The 18,050-nt window shown below is 47.5% G+C and overlaps 8 protein-coding genes across 8 annotated transcripts; 4 read left to right on the forward strand and 4 right to left on the reverse strand.

Annotated features, from left to right (window-relative positions):
• Window positions 1-294: 294 nt before the first annotated feature.
• HD556DRAFT_1418856 (eukaryotic translation initiation factor 3 subunit G-domain-containing protein) lies at window positions 295-1,890 on the reverse strand. Its single transcript, XM_041304428.1, has 7 exons — window positions 1,830-1,890; window positions 1,736-1,776; window positions 1,592-1,680; window positions 1,326-1,496; window positions 1,126-1,276; window positions 688-1,068; window positions 295-633 (listed from the first exon to the last, which is right to left on the reverse strand). Exons 1-7 carry the CDS (start codon window positions 1,841-1,843, stop codon window positions 611-613), a joined length of 870 nt encoding a protein of 289 aa, XP_041153411.1. The 5' UTR covers window positions 1,844-1,890; the 3' UTR covers window positions 295-610.
• Window positions 1,891-2,096: 206 nt separating this feature from the next.
• On the forward strand, window positions 2,097-2,605 carry HD556DRAFT_1249043 (60s acidic ribosomal protein-domain-containing protein; the record flags this gene model as incomplete). Its single annotated transcript, XM_041298811.1, has 3 exons — window positions 2,097-2,225; window positions 2,283-2,528; window positions 2,585-2,605. Coding segments are annotated over 3 exons (396 nt in total), but the record flags the coding sequence as incomplete, so codon positions are not given.
• A 671-nt stretch (window positions 2,606-3,276) lies between these two features.
• HD556DRAFT_1418861 (uncharacterized protein) lies at window positions 3,277-8,851 on the reverse strand. The gene is made up of 20 exons (XM_041304429.1): window positions 8,688-8,851; window positions 8,498-8,630; window positions 8,298-8,447; window positions 7,882-8,247; window positions 7,615-7,830; window positions 7,080-7,565; window positions 6,917-7,028; window positions 6,287-6,862; window positions 5,952-6,236; window positions 5,476-5,903; window positions 5,176-5,422; window positions 5,019-5,126; window positions 4,721-4,968; window positions 4,582-4,668; window positions 4,465-4,533; window positions 4,306-4,416; window positions 4,133-4,256; window positions 3,909-4,081; window positions 3,673-3,860; window positions 3,277-3,617 (listed from the first exon to the last, which is right to left on the reverse strand). Exons 1-20 carry the CDS (start codon window positions 8,723-8,725, stop codon window positions 3,548-3,550), a joined length of 4,215 nt encoding a protein of 1,404 aa, XP_041153413.1. The 5' UTR covers window positions 8,726-8,851; the 3' UTR covers window positions 3,277-3,547.
• Window positions 8,852-8,988: 137 nt separating this feature from the next.
• On the forward strand, window positions 8,989-10,104 carry HD556DRAFT_1434948 (20S proteasome subunit; the record flags this gene model as incomplete). The annotated part of the gene is made up of 7 exons (XM_041305377.1): window positions 8,989-9,011; window positions 9,064-9,107; window positions 9,167-9,261; window positions 9,312-9,393; window positions 9,450-9,605; window positions 9,663-9,880; window positions 9,931-10,104. The coding sequence occupies 7 exons, from the start codon at window positions 8,989-8,991 to the stop codon at window positions 10,102-10,104; spliced, it is 792 nt and encodes a 263-aa protein (XP_041153414.1).
• A 175-nt stretch (window positions 10,105-10,279) lies between these two features.
• Window positions 10,280-10,614, reverse strand: HD556DRAFT_1249069 (uncharacterized protein; the record flags this gene model as incomplete). Its single annotated transcript, XM_041298813.1, has 2 exons — window positions 10,280-10,491; window positions 10,542-10,614. 2 exons carry the CDS (start codon window positions 10,612-10,614, stop codon window positions 10,280-10,282), a joined length of 285 nt encoding a protein of 94 aa, XP_041153415.1.
• A 213-nt stretch (window positions 10,615-10,827) lies between these two features.
• HD556DRAFT_1456161 (guanine nucleotide exchange factor) lies at window positions 10,828-13,046 on the forward strand (the record flags this gene model as incomplete). Its single annotated transcript, XM_041308129.1, has 7 exons — window positions 10,828-10,909; window positions 10,960-11,067; window positions 11,123-11,373; window positions 11,417-11,680; window positions 11,732-11,823; window positions 11,874-12,559; window positions 12,608-13,046. The coding sequence occupies 7 exons, from the start codon at window positions 10,828-10,830 to the stop codon at window positions 12,913-12,915; spliced, it is 1,791 nt and encodes a 596-aa protein (XP_041153416.1). The 3' UTR covers window positions 12,916-13,046.
• Window positions 13,047-13,176: 130 nt separating this feature from the next.
• Window positions 13,177-15,497, reverse strand: HD556DRAFT_1456171 (uncharacterized protein; the record flags this gene model as incomplete). The annotated part of the gene is made up of 5 exons (XM_041308130.1): window positions 14,929-15,497; window positions 14,580-14,871; window positions 14,425-14,522; window positions 14,109-14,376; window positions 13,177-14,060 (listed from the first exon to the last, which is right to left on the reverse strand). Exons 1-5 carry the CDS (start codon window positions 15,052-15,054, stop codon window positions 13,177-13,179), a joined length of 1,668 nt encoding a protein of 555 aa, XP_041153417.1. The 5' UTR covers window positions 15,055-15,497.
• On the forward strand, window positions 15,213-16,892 carry HD556DRAFT_1249034 (FAD/NAD-P-binding domain-containing protein; the record flags this gene model as incomplete). Its single annotated transcript, XM_041298810.1, has 3 exons — window positions 15,213-15,274; window positions 15,332-16,446; window positions 16,498-16,892. 3 exons carry the CDS (start codon window positions 15,213-15,215, stop codon window positions 16,890-16,892), a joined length of 1,572 nt encoding a protein of 523 aa, XP_041153418.1.
• Between the last annotated feature and the right edge of the window lie 1,158 nt (window positions 16,893-18,050).

Here is an 18,050-nt window from a genome sequence, read left to right on the forward strand (position 1 = left end):
CACTGTATCGAATTGGCCGAAGTTGAAACCCCTCGTAGACGGACAGGTCGCTAATCTACTCAAGTCACCTTGCGTGCCTCATCTCCTATTATTATCCTCGAAGATGAGCATCACATGCGATGTGATAATACACATGTTCGTATGTCGAGCAAGGCACATTGATTGCCAGAAGATGCTAAGTAGTGGGACATCTTATCATTGCATTACAGGCAATCTGCTCGCCTTCGGATGTTGCAATGACTCGTTGAATTACAATCACAGGTTGGCGAAAATCGTATTAGCTCTCATCTTTTCGTACGTAGTCAAAAATAAGTTCAATTGCTTGTGGCTTTCTGCATGCGCCGTGGCGGGGCGGGAATGGTAGCGGATAACCTACCCGTCGATACTCGTCGGATTTGCATTTTTCAAGCCGAACTGACCGCAAAGCCTTTTCAAGGCACAAACCGAACGAGAATCCCGTCCAGGTACCTCTCTATATTTATTATTTCCGTCTCGAAAAGTGTCGGTGTTGATAAAGATCTCAAAACGAATCGATTAAAATCCAGAGCCATATTGTTGTCGACAATATATCGTTACACGTGTCTCCATCGACTCTCGTTGAAGCACACGCTCAGCGGCCGTCCGGTCTTGGTTCTAATAATCACAAAGATCAGCTCAAGTCATACTTTGTTGAAAAACAATACTCACGCGACCATTGTACGCTCAAAATTAGATTATCATAACCTTTACCGTTTAGTTTTTCCATTGCCCGCTGGGCAATAGCGCGCTCCTCAAAGGACACAAATGCAAAGCCCTTGCCAATACCCGTCTCTCGGTCACGGCCGACGTAAACCCTCGCTACACGCCCGAATGTACCGAAAAGCTCGCGAAGATCGGATTCTTGCGTGTCTTCAGAGATATTGGTGACACGGAGTGTGGGGAGGTCTTCGCGAGAGCCGCCTGGGCGTCCCATGGATTCACCAGGACGAGAAGCACCACCACGCATTGATGGTGGTACATATTTTCCGCCAGTCGCCCCGCTGGCTGCAGGAGCAGGTACGTCGGCCGCATCATCAGCTGGCGGTAGGTCTGTCCGTATCCGCGTCAATAAGGTCGAGCATTAAGTGAATATGGAAAAATACTAACCAGCAGTTTCGAGACCAGCGAGAGAGTCCTTATATGGACACTTGGCAGTAAAGTGATCGCCTTTGCAAAGACGACAGATAACCTTGCCTGCACCGGCCTTTGCAAGTTCGGTTTTGATATTTTGCTCGGGTGTCACCTCCGGCTCAGAGGACTTTTATAACTGTCAGTCTGATCCAAGAGCAGTGAACTTATAAACAAACCTTGTTGCCTGCACTAATTTTCAAAGTCACATTCTCTCCTACTGTGGTCGTCGCTCGATCTGGCCCTTCCTTGTTCCCTCGTTCCTTACCAAACTTGGCCCATTTCTTGCGTTCAGCAACTGTGTGCTCGACGACGGATTTTTGAAGCGTACGCTTTATTTTACGGGTTATCTTGCAGAAATTTATCAGTATATAGGATTAAAAAAACGCCGACATGGAAGATGGTACAGATGAGACATAGCATGCAGACCGCGAGATAGACGTACCTTGACTTTCTTTCCCTCATCATTTATAGCATACTCGATGGTGATACGGATGCCATTCTCATCCACGTAATCCTCAATCTTTGGTTGATCTATTTGAGAACGTTAGACTGCGATGTGATTGTGGACGCGAGGGTGGGTATTCACCAAGCTCGTCAACATCATCTGCCCAGGAAGTTTTGGGTATACTGTGAAAAAATTGTAAACTTGACAGTCCGAACCCTGTAAACTCCCAACCTACGTTGCTGCCGCCATGTTATCACTGAATAAGTATGTTCCTGGTGCTGCATGGACTCTTTACAGAATAATGGTGGCAGTGCTGTCCACGTGATCGGAATTTTGCAGCCTCATCTACAAGATTACTAGTCTCCACATCGCCCTCGACGTCCCCAAGCTCACGACATAATCGCCCTCTTCAATGGTAAGTTTTGTCTTGCACATGTTATGGTTAGAATACGCTGCAGGATCTGTTTGAAACACCAACAATCCGAGTCCAAATGGTGGATTGATAACCCGCACTTTGGATGTAGTACCTCTATCGTCACAACCGCTAACGCTTTGCGATGCGCAGGCCTCATTAGAACTTGCCGCAACTTACGCTGCACTTATCCTCGCCGATGAGGGTATTGAAATTACCGTGCGTATCTTGCAGGTTTCACATCCATATTTCTCGTAGCTCAAGAAGCATATGCAGGCTGACAAAATACTCGCCTTGACTGACGCTGCCTCGGTCGAGCTCGAGCCAATCTGGGCAACTCTTCTTGCTAAGGCTTTGGAGGGAAAGAATGTGAAGGATCTGCTATCAAACGTCGGTGCTGGTGGAGGTGCACCGGCTGTCGGTGCACCCGTTGCTGCTGCCGCTGGTGGTGCTGCTGCCGCTGAAGCACCAAAAGAAGAGGAGAAGAAGGAAGAAGCAAAAGAGGAGTCAGATGACGATATGGTACGCGCTGAAGTCTCCCTTTCCAGTCACGACAGGGTGCTGATGTTCGTTCACAGGGCTTCGGGCTGTTCGACTAATCTGCAGTTTTCCTTTATTATGTTATTCATCCACTGCATACGTCACATGGGTTCACTCTCTACATCCTGCGTTGTATCCCTCGCGCCACTTTGTGCTACGCACAGAATTCAACATCTGAAACCCATCTGGATGATTGCTTGAGAACGATGAGAGCTTACTGATGATATAAACCTCATCCCGCAGTTGTCCTGCAGTCCGTTCAATTAATTGCTGTTGGTACAATACGTCACTCAAGCCCAAAGTAATACCTGTGGTTGGAAAGCAACTGATCCGCAGGTTCCTCGTAGTCGAAACTCGAGGACGCGGTGTTATTGAAACTATGCGTAGAAATACAAGGGAAACATAGTACTGAGGACCGTGACCATCATGATTGCATATTCAGGACAACAAATTGATTTCGTCAGTTGCCGTTGACAACACTGAAGGTGATGACCAGCGGCCGGAAGGAGGGTGCAGGACAGGAAAACCTAGGGAGGGACAATTGACGAGAATCTGGCTAGATAGCATGGCATTCAAAGGCGTGTGTCCGCCTACGGTACTTCATGTGCACGGCGAACAAGGCGATCTGTCGCGCAAGGAAAAGGTTTGGTTTGAGGAACAGGTGAGGGACCGTGAAGGAGCGGTTCAAATGATATGATTAGAATAATTATACGCGTTATCAATGGTTTGCGTTCGGTCTTTCTGCTCCAGTTTATAAGGTGTGGCCGCGAACACAGGTTCTAGTTCTACTATGAATGTTCAAATTTTGGTGTAATCACTCGTTACTGACGTGTTTTTTTCTTCATTGTTCGGGCAAGCAGCCTCACAAGCATGGGTTCGATACTACCTGACATTTCCATAAATAACAAGCCACGGCTTAGTTTGCGCATACAGCTCTTCTTGTACAAACGTTGGTAGATATATAGAAAAATAAGGTACTTAGCCCGGTGGAGAGATAACCTTTATAACGCATCTTCAAATAATAATCTTCGTGGTTTGCTTATGTGAGGCGATGGTGAATATAAAGCAGGCCTGGGAAAGATACCGTCAGGAGTATGAATGGGTCACAGACTATGATCACACTTACATTGAAGTTCCGCAATTTGCAGCTGCGTTGCCCATAATAATACTTTCTGATACACCAGCGATACTGTCGTTCTTCCCGAAGGCTGCTGCATCAAACAAATGGTCCGTCGTCTTTTCGAATGAGGCAAGCATCAGAACGCTGTCCTTCATTTTTGCGACACCAAAGCGAGTGATACCAAGAACCTCTCCCTGTGCGCACAATTAGTAAGAGAAATCGATATTGCACCGCACTCGTACTTTGTAGCTCATGACATCGCCAAGCAACATAACATGACGGGGGTCAATGCTCATTCCGTGGCTCTGCATGGTATACTGGATTTCGTCGATTATGGTCCGTCTCGCTGCTTCAATCCCCAAGACTTTTGCTGACTCGATTACATGGTTGGAAGTTGTAGCCTCGCCAACAATCCCTACATCTAGATAAGCAAATGACGACTAGTTTGAAGAACAGAAAGGCCTACCCTCAGTGGTCATGACCCTCTGTAGTCCGTAACCTTCTACAAGTAGTTCCTTGTCTCCCTTTTTGCCCTTAACGTCGTCCTTCTCTTTGATGTTAATGACGGCGCGCTGAATAGTTGGCACTCCCTGTGGCAATGGTTCAGATACTGATTACGGCCAAGACCAAATGATTGACCTTGACTACCACATCCGACAAAACTCGTTTCAATTCTTGCAACTTGTAGTATTTGTCTGTTCCATCAATATAGATGCGCAAGCGGTTTCTGCGAGGAATAACTGTAATGGACTATCGACAGTAAGTTTTGTGACAACATATAAATGACACGGATCTCACTTCTTGTTTAATCTTGAGCTTTCTCGTGGCTACGATTGCCCACTTTATATCGTCCAAAGTGAGTTCAAGCTGTCGCGACAAGTGAGCACACATTGATAGATATGTTAATGAACTGACCTGGAGCTTCTGAATGGTATCCATATCTATAATTACACCAATATAAGTGTACTCTGGCGCCCATGCCTCTTCAAAAACAGCAGCAATCTGCACGAAATTCAGAATGACATCCTAGGCTCATAGGCTGAAAATGTCTTACATCGCCCAAATGAGTTTTTTCAAGGCGGCCCTTGACTATACGCGCAGAAGGCTCGCTGTTAGGAGTGACGAGCTTGCAGCTAATGATGGGCGTGCTAATAGTCTTGGATGCATTAATGATTTCTTTGATTCGCGGAACGCCAAGCGTGACGTTCATCGAAGCGACCCCAGCAAAATGGAAAGTTTTGAGGGTCATTTGTGTCCCTGGTTCTCCAATGGACTGAGCACCAACTGCACCCACAGTGGAACCTGAACTGCACTCAGTTTTTCCGAAGGTAAACTATATAGACTCCACTTACCGGGCTCAATCCTGGCTTTGACGTACTTTTTCCAGCACAAGGCAAGAAAATGCTGGAGCTGAGACTCAGTAACTTTGGCCTTGTTATCTACAATAGCCTTGGAAGCGGCTAAGGAATGTGTCAGAACGCAGAGAGCAAATGCATTTTCTGTGCAAACCTGAAGCTCCCATAGACAAGTCGGTATCACGATCCCATTCATCTGAGCGCTCCAGAGCCTCAAACATTCCCTGGCTTTTGCGCATCTTAGCGAGATGATGAGCGATATGCTGAACGATGAAGTCTCGTATAGTATCAAGATATGTTGGTGTACACTCGCTGGTGAACTTCGGTTTCCTGAGCTCTAGATCGACAAGTTCCACGATCTCGAAGGGGAGTAAACCACGACCACGACGGTTTCCTATTGCCTGCAAGAAAGTGAGACATCTGAACCAGATAGACAGCAATTTTCGGTACACACCAAAGCATGCGTCCATGTCCGCTCGAACTCGACTGGCTGCGCGTCACCTTCAAGACATGCAGGATCCAAGCCATCATCACCATATCTGAATTGTACAACGCCGCCTGTCGAGTTGCGCACTGATAGATCATATTGAGTGGTCAGATCTTCTAGTGCCTTCATCAAACGTCGCTGCATGTAACCGGTCTCAGCGGTCTTCACCGCGGTGTCGACCAAACCCTCACGACCGGAGATGGCGTGAAACAGGAATTCTGTCGGTAGAAGACCGCTGAAAAAGCTGTTTCTGACGAAACCTTTGGATGGAGGTTCTTTCGACTTCTTCTGGAAATGCGGTAGAGAACGATCTTGAAAACCATCTGGAACACGGTGGCCCGCAATGATTTGTTGACCGACACAAGCAACCATCTGAGAAACATTGATCACGGAACCTAGCGACACTAAGCGACATTAACAAAAACGGAATCCGAGGGACAAACCTTTAGAACCACAAGTTGCCATGATTAGAGGTGCGTTATGTCGACTCAGCTCCTGCATACAAATGTCTCCGACCTTGTCCCGGACTCTTGAAAGGATTCCAGATATCATAGCTTCAAGTGTTTGCTCTTGGTTGCATCCTGGTTTGTTCTCCAGCTTCCCCTTCTTTGCCTGCGTAATGAGGTTTGTACATTCAGCGTAAGCAGCCTCGACCATTTGGTTCTTCTTTGATGCAAGGATAGGCCCTGGAATGACATCGTTGATTCCGAGGGAGAAACCGAAGTTGGCTGATAGAAAATTAAAGCGTGAAACGTGTCTGATTGACGATGAGACGCACCCAACCAACGAGCGCACAGTTTTGCTACACGGTTCATGGCTGCGGCAGCTTCATGTGGGCCGTAGTCCCTCATGATTATCCCGAATATCGACTTCTTCTTCCCGCTGCCGACGATGGCTTTATCCATGACACCACACATAATTTCGCTATTGACGATGACAAGCCAAGCATCGTTCGGAGACAGATCTGGGGCTGGGTCTTTGATGGAGGGGTAATGTTCAGGTTTCAACTTTTCCGGTTTATTGCACTTGCATTCAACGTTTACAAATACGTTGGATTGCTTGTTAGGACGCATGAGAACGTTGAAAATCTGTTTGCCTGTCCAGAGTCGTATAGGCTTCCAGATCGTCGGTGGGGGTATGTCAATCTGTAGGTCGGCATCGGCAAAATAGCAACATATTTGTGTGAACTGGCGACGGTCGAAGAATGTATCTTTGCGGGTCATCAAGTAGGAAGCCGTGATAAAATCCTGAATGGCGGCGATCACAGGCTCTCCGTTCCGAGGGGTGACTAGATTGTGTTTCACGCTCATGAGCTCGAGCGCTTCTGTTCTTGCTTCCTCCGTCTGAGGAATATCTATTCGAGATGTCATAAGTGTTCGAATATCATTTAGCATGACAAAAAACTGACGAAGATTCATTTCATCGCCATCAAAATCGGCGTTATAAGGGCCACAAACACATTCGTTTAGACGGAAGGAGCGCCAAGGACGAACCTTGACCCTGTGACACATGATCGAGAGCTAAAAGGGTCAAAGTCAGTGAAGGTTTGAAGCTACTGCAAAACAAGAGACCTTGTGCAGACTGGGTTGCCGATTGAACAGGGCAATATCACCATTAATGATATGCCTCTCGACAACATCCCCGATTCTCAGACTGTCAGCCACCGCATTGCGATTGCCAAACTTCAAGAATTTCTTGAAACCACTGCTGCCCGCTGTCACGTAGTTAGCGCCGGGGTGTACATCACACCCATTGCGAACGGCTTGTTTGAGACCATCAATGTTGTGGGAAGTCACACGTTCCGGGTATGTTAATATTTTCGCGACACGCTCTGGTACCGCGACTTCATCAATACGCAAATTTGGGTCAGGGGAAATCACGGTACGACCGGAGAAATCGACACGTTTCCCAGACAGATTACCACGGAATCGACCTTGTTTACCCTTCAGGCGCTGTACAAAGCCCCTCATCGGCTTTTGACCAGCTTGTGATGGTACCCCAGGGAGTTCGGAGTTGATATACATGGCGACAGAAAGTTGAAGGAATTCCCAGTGTTCCTGAGTGTGAGTTGAGCAACGGCAAGTACGGTGAGTAGTCCTCGCATACCATGAATTGTGCAGTGGGCGCTCCTTTGGACAGACCCTGCTTTATGAGAGCATTGGTGAAAACGATTTCCGTGAGTTTGACAGTGAGGTCATCTTCGTTGGAAGCCCCATCCTGAGCAACGGATGGTCTAATGCAAACTGGTGGGACGGAGATGTACTGCCAGATATATTCTTCTGGACGACCGAACTCGGGTCGTAGACCAAGCAATTCGCAGTCCTAAAAGTAGATGTTAGTCTCGTAAACGTTGAAAGTAGACATAAACGCAACCTCATCAGATATTCTCTTGAAAAGATCGAGGGTTTTAAGTGGATTCAAATCTTCATGGATTGCCTTGTTCAAGTACATCCCAAGTTCCTTCTGCGCCTCTACCGCTGGAGCAAATGTACGCTTCCATTTCTCCATCTCGTCTGCTGTTTTCTTCGCACGAAATTTATCGTGAATAATTTTCAGTACTCCTGCCTTTTTGACAGCGCCATTCGTTGCTGAGCAATACGGACAGTAGACGACCTTTCGTGCCATCGTATTGACCTGTTTGCATAATGCCTGTCGGTGGATATTTTCAAGACCTTGCCTGCGGAAGCGTTTGAGGTATGTCCGCCGGTCGGGTTCCTCCAGTAGCAGGCGAGCACATGTCTTTTATCGCGTCATTAAGCAGGAAATATATAAAAAGTCTACCGGCTTACTTTGCATATGGCCTGGAGGATGGCTATGGTATGCTTGAAGTAGCCAATGTGGAATACTGGGACCACCAGTTTGATATATGCATAGTGGCCAACGCAATCGACAGAATTGAGGCCGCAGGTCTCGCAAAATGCGTTCTTCTCTGTCGTTCCCTGAGATGGTGATAAGTCACACTGTGCATGGGAAGGTGTGGGAAACTCACAAGCCGACGATCTAAAACGCCATCTTTGACGGGAAGTCGATCGGCGGGCGTATACAAGTCACGATGAGTCACCTGGAACTCAGAGATTTTGACTGTATCTTGGGCATTGAGCAAGCTGAACTGTAGCTGTTTTCTGATGGGTTCTTGCGTCAATCAATTTTAGAAAACTGGAGGAGGAAATGGGACATACATAACTTTTGGTGCCTCAGAAGGTACCGTCTCCTTCATGGCAAATAATCTAGTAAAAGAAGCTAGCGAGAAATTTTGCGACGACGCCTGTCACTCATGCGCAATGCAGGAGCAAATTTGTATCTGCGTATATATGTACAATTTCAGTTCGCTGTCACAAGCAAGTTTTGAAATTTGGATTATCGATGGGCATCAATGTGTGATGTGACTTAATTGTGACGATCCGTGACATACTTGCGTGACGCCCGTGATGAGACTTGCGCGTCGCGTGTCTGCGATTGAATCATATCCTGCTCCAAACCATGTCGAGAACGTCATACGATAGGTTCGAGCATTCACCAGTTCCGCTGTCTATATGCTTATGAATTATTTGGCAGATATCTCACTGTTTTCTCGCCGGAGGGCCGACTGTACCAAGTCGGTGCGTTGATGACGATTGGACATGCTTGTAATGACGCGTGCTCATATGCTCCCCTTTAGAATATGCATTCAAAGCTATCTCTGGTTCAGGCCACACAGCTGTCTCCGTCAGAGGATATGACACCTCTGTAGTCATTACCCAAAAGAAGATCCCAGTACGTTGTGCTACGAAACGGCTGTCATCATGGTATTTACTTGAGATCAGGATAAGCTGTTGGATGCATCGACTGTTACGCACCTCTACAGCATCACCCGTACTATTGGGTGTGTCATGACTGGTCTTGTCGGTGGGCAAAAATGCTGGTTGTGGAATAGCTTGTACTTGCGCTGACGTAGGTTATAGCTGATGCCCGTGCCCAAGTTTTACGTGCTCAGCAAGAGGCTGTCCAGTGGAGATACAAGTACGGATACGAGATAACTCCGGATGCTCTAGCACGACGACTGGCAAACATCAATCAAGTCTACACGCAACGGGCTGGCATGCGGCCCCTAGGCATCTGTGAGGCACCTATTTTGTATCGTCGTTCGCAACTAACGACAATAAATATGCTCGTAGCTATGATCCTAATTGGCATCGATCCAGAATACGGGCCGCAATGTTTCAAATTGGACCCTGCGGGCTACTTTGTTGGGTTCCACGCCACTGCTGCTGGACAGAAACAGCAAGAAGCGATGAACCACCTAGAAAAGAAATGGAAGAAGCTAGACAAGGGCAAGGGAGCTGATGATGCTGCAGCTGCTGGCAAGAAGCTCAGTCGAGCGGAGGTTATTGAGGTGAGGGATACTACACTATAAAATGACTTGAATAACCGAGCATTGTTTAGATTGCAATAGAAGCAATGTCGACTGTTCATGCGACGGACTACAAGGCCGGGGAAATAGAGATTGGGATCGTGTCGACTGCTCAGGACGAGGACCCCAAGACTCGTGGTGAATGGCGTGTGATGGATGAGGCCGAGGTAGAGAGATATTTGCTGGCATATGCAGAAAAGGACTAGATGCATTATTGCACACATGAGAATTAATCATTTGCTTGCGGAAACTTGGAAAAAGTAGTTTAGATAAGGTTTTGGGGTGACGCGGCATGAATTGTAAATGATGTCTATCAGATTTATCTATTCTATCGCAAAGAAGCTCCCCCACTCTGCACGACTGTGAGCACTGAATTATTTGTTACACAGAAATACTGACCAGTATGGCATCGATCTCTACTTGCTCCAGATATCTGGAGGATGGCTTCGAGAAGCGTGCTGGAGCGTCCCAGAATTCTAGGAAGACGGGATGTTCCTGCGGTGCTCGGTGTGAGCTGTGAGGAACAGCCTTTTCAGAAAAGGACTTTTGCCATTCTGGAGGAGCAGCTGGATGAGGGTGAGAGGGACCTGCAGCTATTATGACATTTAGGTTTTTATGCATGACAATAATTAAACCAACGCACTAGCTGGCCATACACGCTTTCCGATAAAGCTGATGAGAGGTTTATGTGCGAGCACTTTAACAGACGGATGCATGGTAAGTAAGTACTTGGCTGAGAAGCGGGCCGCCACTGCAAGGGATATGTTATTTGTACATGTTTACTTGGTCGGAAGGCTGAAGCGACCGTGCCGATCGCCTACACGATAGTGACGGCTATTGAAGGTACGCTTGAAAGCCACTTGAAAGATAAATAAAACAAGTATACAACTTCTGGCATACTTGACAGCTCTTTGTTTCCTAGAAACCATATGTCGGTTCTTCAGGTGTACTCTTCCCTGTCATCGAGCTCTCCAAGAGCTACGATATCACGTACACTTCAATCAATCGCTAGTATGTCTTAATCTTGTTATATGGCTAATTGCTTTAATCCAGTTTCTTAGGTGCTCCACCTATCAATCCCCCTTCATGTAAAGCACTCATTCAGCTTATCATCGATGATCTCCAGGCTGTCATTATCGATGGCTCGCCCAGCCGCTTGATCAGAGACGGTTTGCTCACTCTATTAGATCCATACACCCCGTACTGATCCCATGTCAATCGCAGACGCATTGTCCGCTCTTTCTGCTGTCAAGGGACTTGGTAGAATTCCCCACGGTGCTCAAGTCCTTGCATCAATTGCTAACCTCAAATGTCTTATGACGCTTGCCATAAAACTCGAAACTGCTCCTGATGCATCGAACGAAGCTTTGAAGTGTGTTGCCAACACCTTACTCCTCAGTGAACCTGCCCGCACCACGTTGCTGAGTCAAGATATTGATGGAGGAAATATCTGTATCGAGCTACTCCAGGTCAGAGTCCATCACCCTGTGTGTTTTGCATTCAACCAATTTTTTCTAGAAATCTGCAACACCTGAAAACACATTTCTCTTTTCCAGAATCCTCTTCCTCTGTACTGCATCCCCTCATCAATCCGCTTCCTTCATTCAATCTATCGTTGAGACAAAACGCACCCACTTTCCGGGAAATGGAACAATAATCGATGTTATTGCACTTAAGTTGGATGATTTAATCGCGTCCATGCAAGCTGGAATAAAGATGTCCCGCGATGCCATGACAGATCTCCTGAAGCTCACCTTTAATCTCCTCGTACACTATCCCAAGGTCAGTCACTTCGCCTTTGACCATAATTACGAACTCTCAGTCGCGTTGCAGCTGGTTCCCTCTGAATTAAAATATCCCGCGCTAGCCGGCAGTCCTGATGACCAAAAGGTGATGGGTGATTTCTGGAATTCGCGGCTTGACGGGTGAGTGCCTTATGACGATCTTTATCATAGTATCTCACATGGTACTGCAGCATCCTACCTTCACTTGTTCGTGCCTTTCAGACTGTCCCCCTTTCCTCCCCAAATCCCCTTACGTCGCCGCTGACTCACATCATTCACTCGCTAATCACTATTCCTGTTGACTCATCATCCCGAGCGATATGGTTCGGTACTCTCCCACATTCACGTCCGACTACCCCACAGCTTAATTCGTCCGAGCCCACAACCTCTTCTTTGACTGGTTCAAGTCATGATGACCAATCAACGCCTAAGGAGCATATTGAACGTGCCATATCTTCTGTCATTCCAGCCGGTCGCCGTTCGTTTCACCACTCACCACTTCCGGACTCGCCTTCCACTGCTGACTGCGCTTCACGCGCTTATGAACTCCTGGACACGACCCTTGCTCATTTCCTTCCAGGTGATATCGATTCAGATGATCCTGCAGTGCGAGATCTGTGCAAGATTGATGGGGACACATCCCTGGATGAAATCGTGTGCCCACTTGTTCTACTTATCACACGACTCTGTCTTGGTGATGACGATGCCAAGACAAGAATAAGACAGTGGTTGGTGCCTGAAGATTTGGACAGGACGCATCCTTTGGAGAAGAGAGCAGATCTTTTAGGTCGATGCTTGAGACTCCTTGCAACCGTGTACCACAGCAGATTGAAGGACTCCATGGGAGAAATGTTGTATGCAATGTGTGATTCAAACGGTACGTCATATGCACCTCCCGTCGGTTATATTTACGAATGAAATTTAGCTACAACCCTTGCTGGTTATTTTGGATACGGCAATGTTGCTGGTTTCCTTTTTCACAAAGGCGTTGTCAGTGCACCGCCTGTCAGCGCGACCTCGGGCGCACCACCGACTACTGCGTCAGGTTTACCCATCAACCCCATCACTGGCACCGTTGAGCATCCCTCGGAAAACATCGACATGACTGATGAAGAGAAGGAACACGAGGCGGAGAAGTTGTTTGTGTTATTTGATCGTTTGGAGAAGACTGGTGCGCTACCTCCGAGTCAGAATCCCTATCGCAAGGCGTTTCAAGAGGGTAAAATGGGCTAACCTCACTCAGCAATGGTGGATACACATGGACTTCCGAGTAGCTTACTTACCGATATCATCCCCTTTTCCCCTTTACCTTGAATTCACAGTTAATGAAGTATGATAGATCAAGTTGTCAACCGCAGCGATAGAACATTGTGCATATGTATGTATATACGAAAGATATGCAACGACTTGGGCCACGTTGAAAGTGGGAGGTCATCATTTTGGGGTAGCGCCGCGTAGCAGTCCATACGAACTCGGAATGACATCGCAAAATGTCTAATCGAAAGTGATCTTGGACCCCTCAAACTGAGTGACGGCACCAGTGCGTGCACCCCCTCGGCCTCTGCCGCCACCCCTCCCACCACGGTCACCACCTCGACCGCGTCCTCTCCCACCACGATCACCACCGAACCCACCACGTCCACGTCCGCGGTCACCGCCACCGAACCCACCACGTCCACGACCTCTGTCGCCGAGTCCTCCACGACCCCCACCCCGTCCGCCCCCAGCGTTGTCTCTTGGTTGGGAATAGTCCAAGCGAAGGCTGCGGCCGTCAAGCTCATAACCCTGCAGCTGCCCGTGGGCTGTCTGTGCGGCCTCCACAGCACTAAACTCGACATAGGCAAAACCTTTCGGCCTTCCCGAGTCACGATCCGTCGGAACACGAACGCTTTTAACGTCGCCGTGCTCGCCAAAGACTTCCCAAAGTTGGTCCTCGTTGACACCAAAGCTAAGATTGCCAACAAAGAGAACACTTGATACTGGGCTTTGCGTGTCGCCAAAAGATTTTGCCCGGTTTTCACGGACAGCGCTTTTATCCGGCGGAGTGCTTTTGTCAATATTGACAGGTCGTCCATCAATTTCCTTGCCATTCATTTGGAGAGCCTTTTCAACCGCATCTACGGATGCGAAGTGCACATAGCCAAAACCGCGCGACTTTCCGGTTGCGCGATCTGTTTGTACTTGAGCAGAGACAACTTCGCCGCAGGAGGCAAATTCCTGTGCAAGCCAGTCGTTGTCGATATTCCATGATAGCCGACCAACGAAAATACTTTTCGTTTCCTCGGTCGATACGCTAGGAGCGGCATCGACATCGCCATCAACCAATTTTACCTTTTTTGGGGGAACGGACGGCTCTGCTTCTGCTTTGCGCTTGGTGCCTGTAGACGATTCAGATCGATAGATGACCACTGCGATCAATAGCTTACCCTTGGCAGGCTGAGCATTTTGTACCTCAGTACCCTTGGCCCCATCCTGATCTGACGAGCTCTCGTCGCTCGAAGAATCGGAAGAATCACCACTTTCTTTACCCTTCCCCTTTTTACCGCCTGGGACACTGGTTGGCTTTTCATCGTCCGATGAGTCATCGGAGTCTGAAGCAGGGGCAGCCTTTTTGGGTGGTTCACCCTCCGAAGAGGAGTCCGAGGACTCGTCGCTTGATTGGGAAGCTTTTGCAATCGATGCTTTGAGTGCTCCCTGTGGAAATTGAATAAAGGTCGAAAGACTGAAAAAGCGAATACATACAGCCTTAGCTAAAATGTCCTTGGATGATGTCGGCAATTTGACTTTCTTTCCGGGCGAGGCGGTTGGTTTGGCCGCCTTGGCCTTATCTGTCTTTTTGCCTGAAGAACACGATAGAAAATCAGGTTGAGCGCAGACTAGTACCATCAATCACTCACCATTGGCAGGCTGAACATCTTGCATCACTACATCCTTGTCACGGACCTCATCTGATGAGCTCTCGTCGCTTGAAGACGAATCAGAGGAATCATCAATCTCGACTTTACTCTTTCCTTTTTTGCTGGCCGGGGTATTAGCAGGCTTTTTTTCTTCCGATGAATCATCAGAGTCCGACGTTAGCATAGTTTTTTTAGGTTGTTCGTCTTCCGAAGAGGAGTCTGAAGAATCGTCAGATGATTCGTCATTGGTACGTTTAACGGAAGCCTTTCCGTTCGATGCTTTGAGTACTTTCTATGGAGGTTGTGTGAAAAGGTCAGAAAGGGACGGTTGAACGACAGGAATACATACAGCCTTGGCCAAAATCTCTTTGGATGACGCTAGCGACTTTGCTTTTGCGGGTGAGGCAGCGGCTGTTTTGGCAGCCTTGGCCTTATCTGCCGTCTTTTTGTCTGCCTTTTTGTCTGATTTTGCCATGGTGTGCAAGTGAAGGATACAGATTTGCGAAGTAGGAAGTCCAAAATTTTGGCTCGATAAGCACGTGAGCCATTCTGATTAAGGGCAGGTTGGTTCAGGACTTGCCAGAATGCTGAGAGTGCTCTGTATCTGAATCAGTTTCTTCTATCACTGCGGCAATGGATAATCACTTTGACGTTATCGTGCTTGGCACCGGTCTGATCGAGTCTATAACTGCTGCGTGAGCAAAATTTGACACTCGCACACCATGTTCTTGTACTCAGTAGGAATCTATCAGTGCTCTCTCCAAAGCTGGCTTCAAAGTCGCACATATTGACCCCAATCCATATTACGGTGCAGACGAAGCATCCCTCTCATTAGATGAACTCGTGCAGTGGGTTAATCGCCGTCAAGAGCACGATCGTTCCATCACCCATTATGGTGAACTCCCGCCTCATGCGAGACAGTACTCAGTCTCATTGGGTCCTTCGGTCATTCCATCGATCGGCCCTTTCATCTCGTCCCTCATTGCATCTGGCGTTTCTCGCTATGGGTCTTTCAAGCTCCTTGGTCGCGTTGTTATTTATGATGGTGGGATGTTGAAAGATGTGCCTCAGAGCAAGGATGACATCTTTCAGAGCAAGGCGATGAGTCTCTTAGAGAAGAGGAGGGTCACACGTTTCCTTATGTTTGCTGCTGGAGATTTCGAGAATAGCAAGGAGCTGCATGGCCAAGAAAATTCGCCCTTGCTCGATTTCTTGCATAGGATTTTTTTGCTCAGTGAGGCAACCGCTCGGGCCATCACCTATGCCCTGGGGTATTGTTCTTTTATTGCAGAAAAGACTCTTCCCGCTCTGCATCGTATCCGCGCTTACCTGAAGGCATCTGGTCGCTATGGGCCGTCCTCATTTCTTGTTGGCTACCACGGTGGCTCGGGCGAAATTGCACAAGGCTTTTGTCGGGCAGCTGCTGTGAGGGGAGGTGTTTATATTCTGGGACGATCCGTTACAAGTCTCTCGTCTGTCGATCCCGCTGAGCTAGAAAACCCCGTTTTGACATCTGATCTACCCCGGTTCGCTATTGAAGTTGACGACCTTCCAGACCGTCTTCACTGTCGTTGTCTGTTATCGTCGACTTCTTTGCTGCCAGGACACTTTCGTACCCTAGCAGATGTCATCCGTCCGAGTATATCATCCTACGGCTCCCCGCGGCCATTTGCAGTGGCGCGATGTATTGCCGTCGTTGATGGGCCAATTACTTTGCCGTGGGATATCGAGGATTCGGGAACGTCAGAAGTGTCGGATTCTTTACTTCTTGTCTTTCCGCCGGGGTCATTACATGGGGGATCGGCTACTTCTGCTGTGCATGTTATGACAGCAGGTCCAGGTACCATGTCGGCCCCTTCTGGGAAAGGTACGGTGACTTTTTTCAATTCATGATTGGCAGTACCTCAATTCATTTTAGGTATCCTGTATATCTCAATGCCTCTTCTTACCAATTCCGTCCATTCGGCTGAGATCCTTTTACGCCCTTACCTAACAGCTGTTCTCTTATTGTTTCCAGCTGAGCAACAGCAGCAGAAAACATTGATTTGTTCTACATTCTATATGCAGGAACTTAATTCGTGTACAGCCAGTACCTCAGATCCATTGGTAGGGCTCCTGGCTGTGCCTTCATTAACCCCACATACAACACAGGGGGTAGATGAAGCTGCAATAGTTGCTGAGGCTACCTTTAGAAAGGCAGCATCTTCTCTTAATAGAGAGATAAAAGAGATGAATCAAGGATGTGAGCAAACTGTGTTTTGGCCTGTGTTAGCTGAGATGGAGGAGGGAGAAGGTGATGACATGCATTGGTAGAACACAGCTATCTATTCTATAATACAAGATATCTGCTTGCTGGAGGAGGGGGATGGAGGACTGTTTATTTATGTATAAGACCTAGTATTTCAATATGAGTCTGTTGACCAGCATCATTAATATTTCAGAGCCCTCACTCATCATATTACTCACCAGTAAAGTCCAATTTTCTCACAGAAGTTATATACTTAGGATCTTGTGATAGTGAGTCACAGGGCCTTACAGTTTGCACCGATTCACAGTATACACTGAATCTTAGTGATGTTCCGGCCTGGCTTCAGATGGCTCTGGCTTTGAAGAACTGCAGGCCAGGCCAAAGCCATCAATGATGGCTTGGCTTTGGCCTGGCTTAGCCTGAGCTGCAGTCTAATATAGGTGAGCAAGAACACAATGGGTATAGTGCTGCTGACCAAACTATAAGCTTGATGAGATATCTGTTGTGTCATAGAGGTCTCTTAGGACTATGTCTTTGTGTAATCAATATCTGAGCACCACCACACCATTTCCAACATCACAAATGCCACATGAAACCACCCATTGCATATCAGTAACTGCTGACGTGGCTCAGATGAACAAGGACAACAGATGAGAGCAGGAGGAGGGAAGAAGGTGAGAAGGAGAATGAGGGAGAGGAGATGGATGAGATAAGATGAGCAGGAAGGAAGATATTGAGCAATGTGAATAGTTGAATTTATCTGAAAATAGTTGACTGTGCCTAGTTTTGCTTGTGGTCCACTAAGTTCAAGTTTGATGAGCTTAGAATACAATCCACATAATGGAGAGTTTGGAGTGATGATAAGACATATTAAATATTTTTTGTGCAAGAATGTTGTTGTTAAGAATGTGCTCAAGGGTTGAATCCAAAGGGCTTGGCTTCAGCTCATGCGCTGCGCCCCTTACCCAAGTACATGCCCCTAACTTCCGAAGGCTGTCAGACAATGTCTGATGCGCGGGAATTCCAGCGGACATTCGGGAATGAGTGATAAGACTAATCCGGACAGTGTCCGAACTAGAAAGGAAACAGCAGAGGTAGAGGCAGAGGTGAGAAGTCTATAGGAGTCTATCCTAAGACTAATGGAGGACGACAAGAGAAGAAACTCAAGTCGGACAGAGGAGGGAATGAGCAGAGTCTAAGATAATATTCGAACTGAGGAACTA

The sequence above is a fragment of the Suillus plorans genome (assembly GCF_016647745.1).
Source record: "Suillus plorans strain S12 chromosome Unknown HD556scaffold_101, whole genome shotgun sequence".
Taxonomy (NCBI): Eukaryota; Fungi; Basidiomycota; class Agaricomycetes; order Boletales; family Suillaceae; genus Suillus; species Suillus plorans.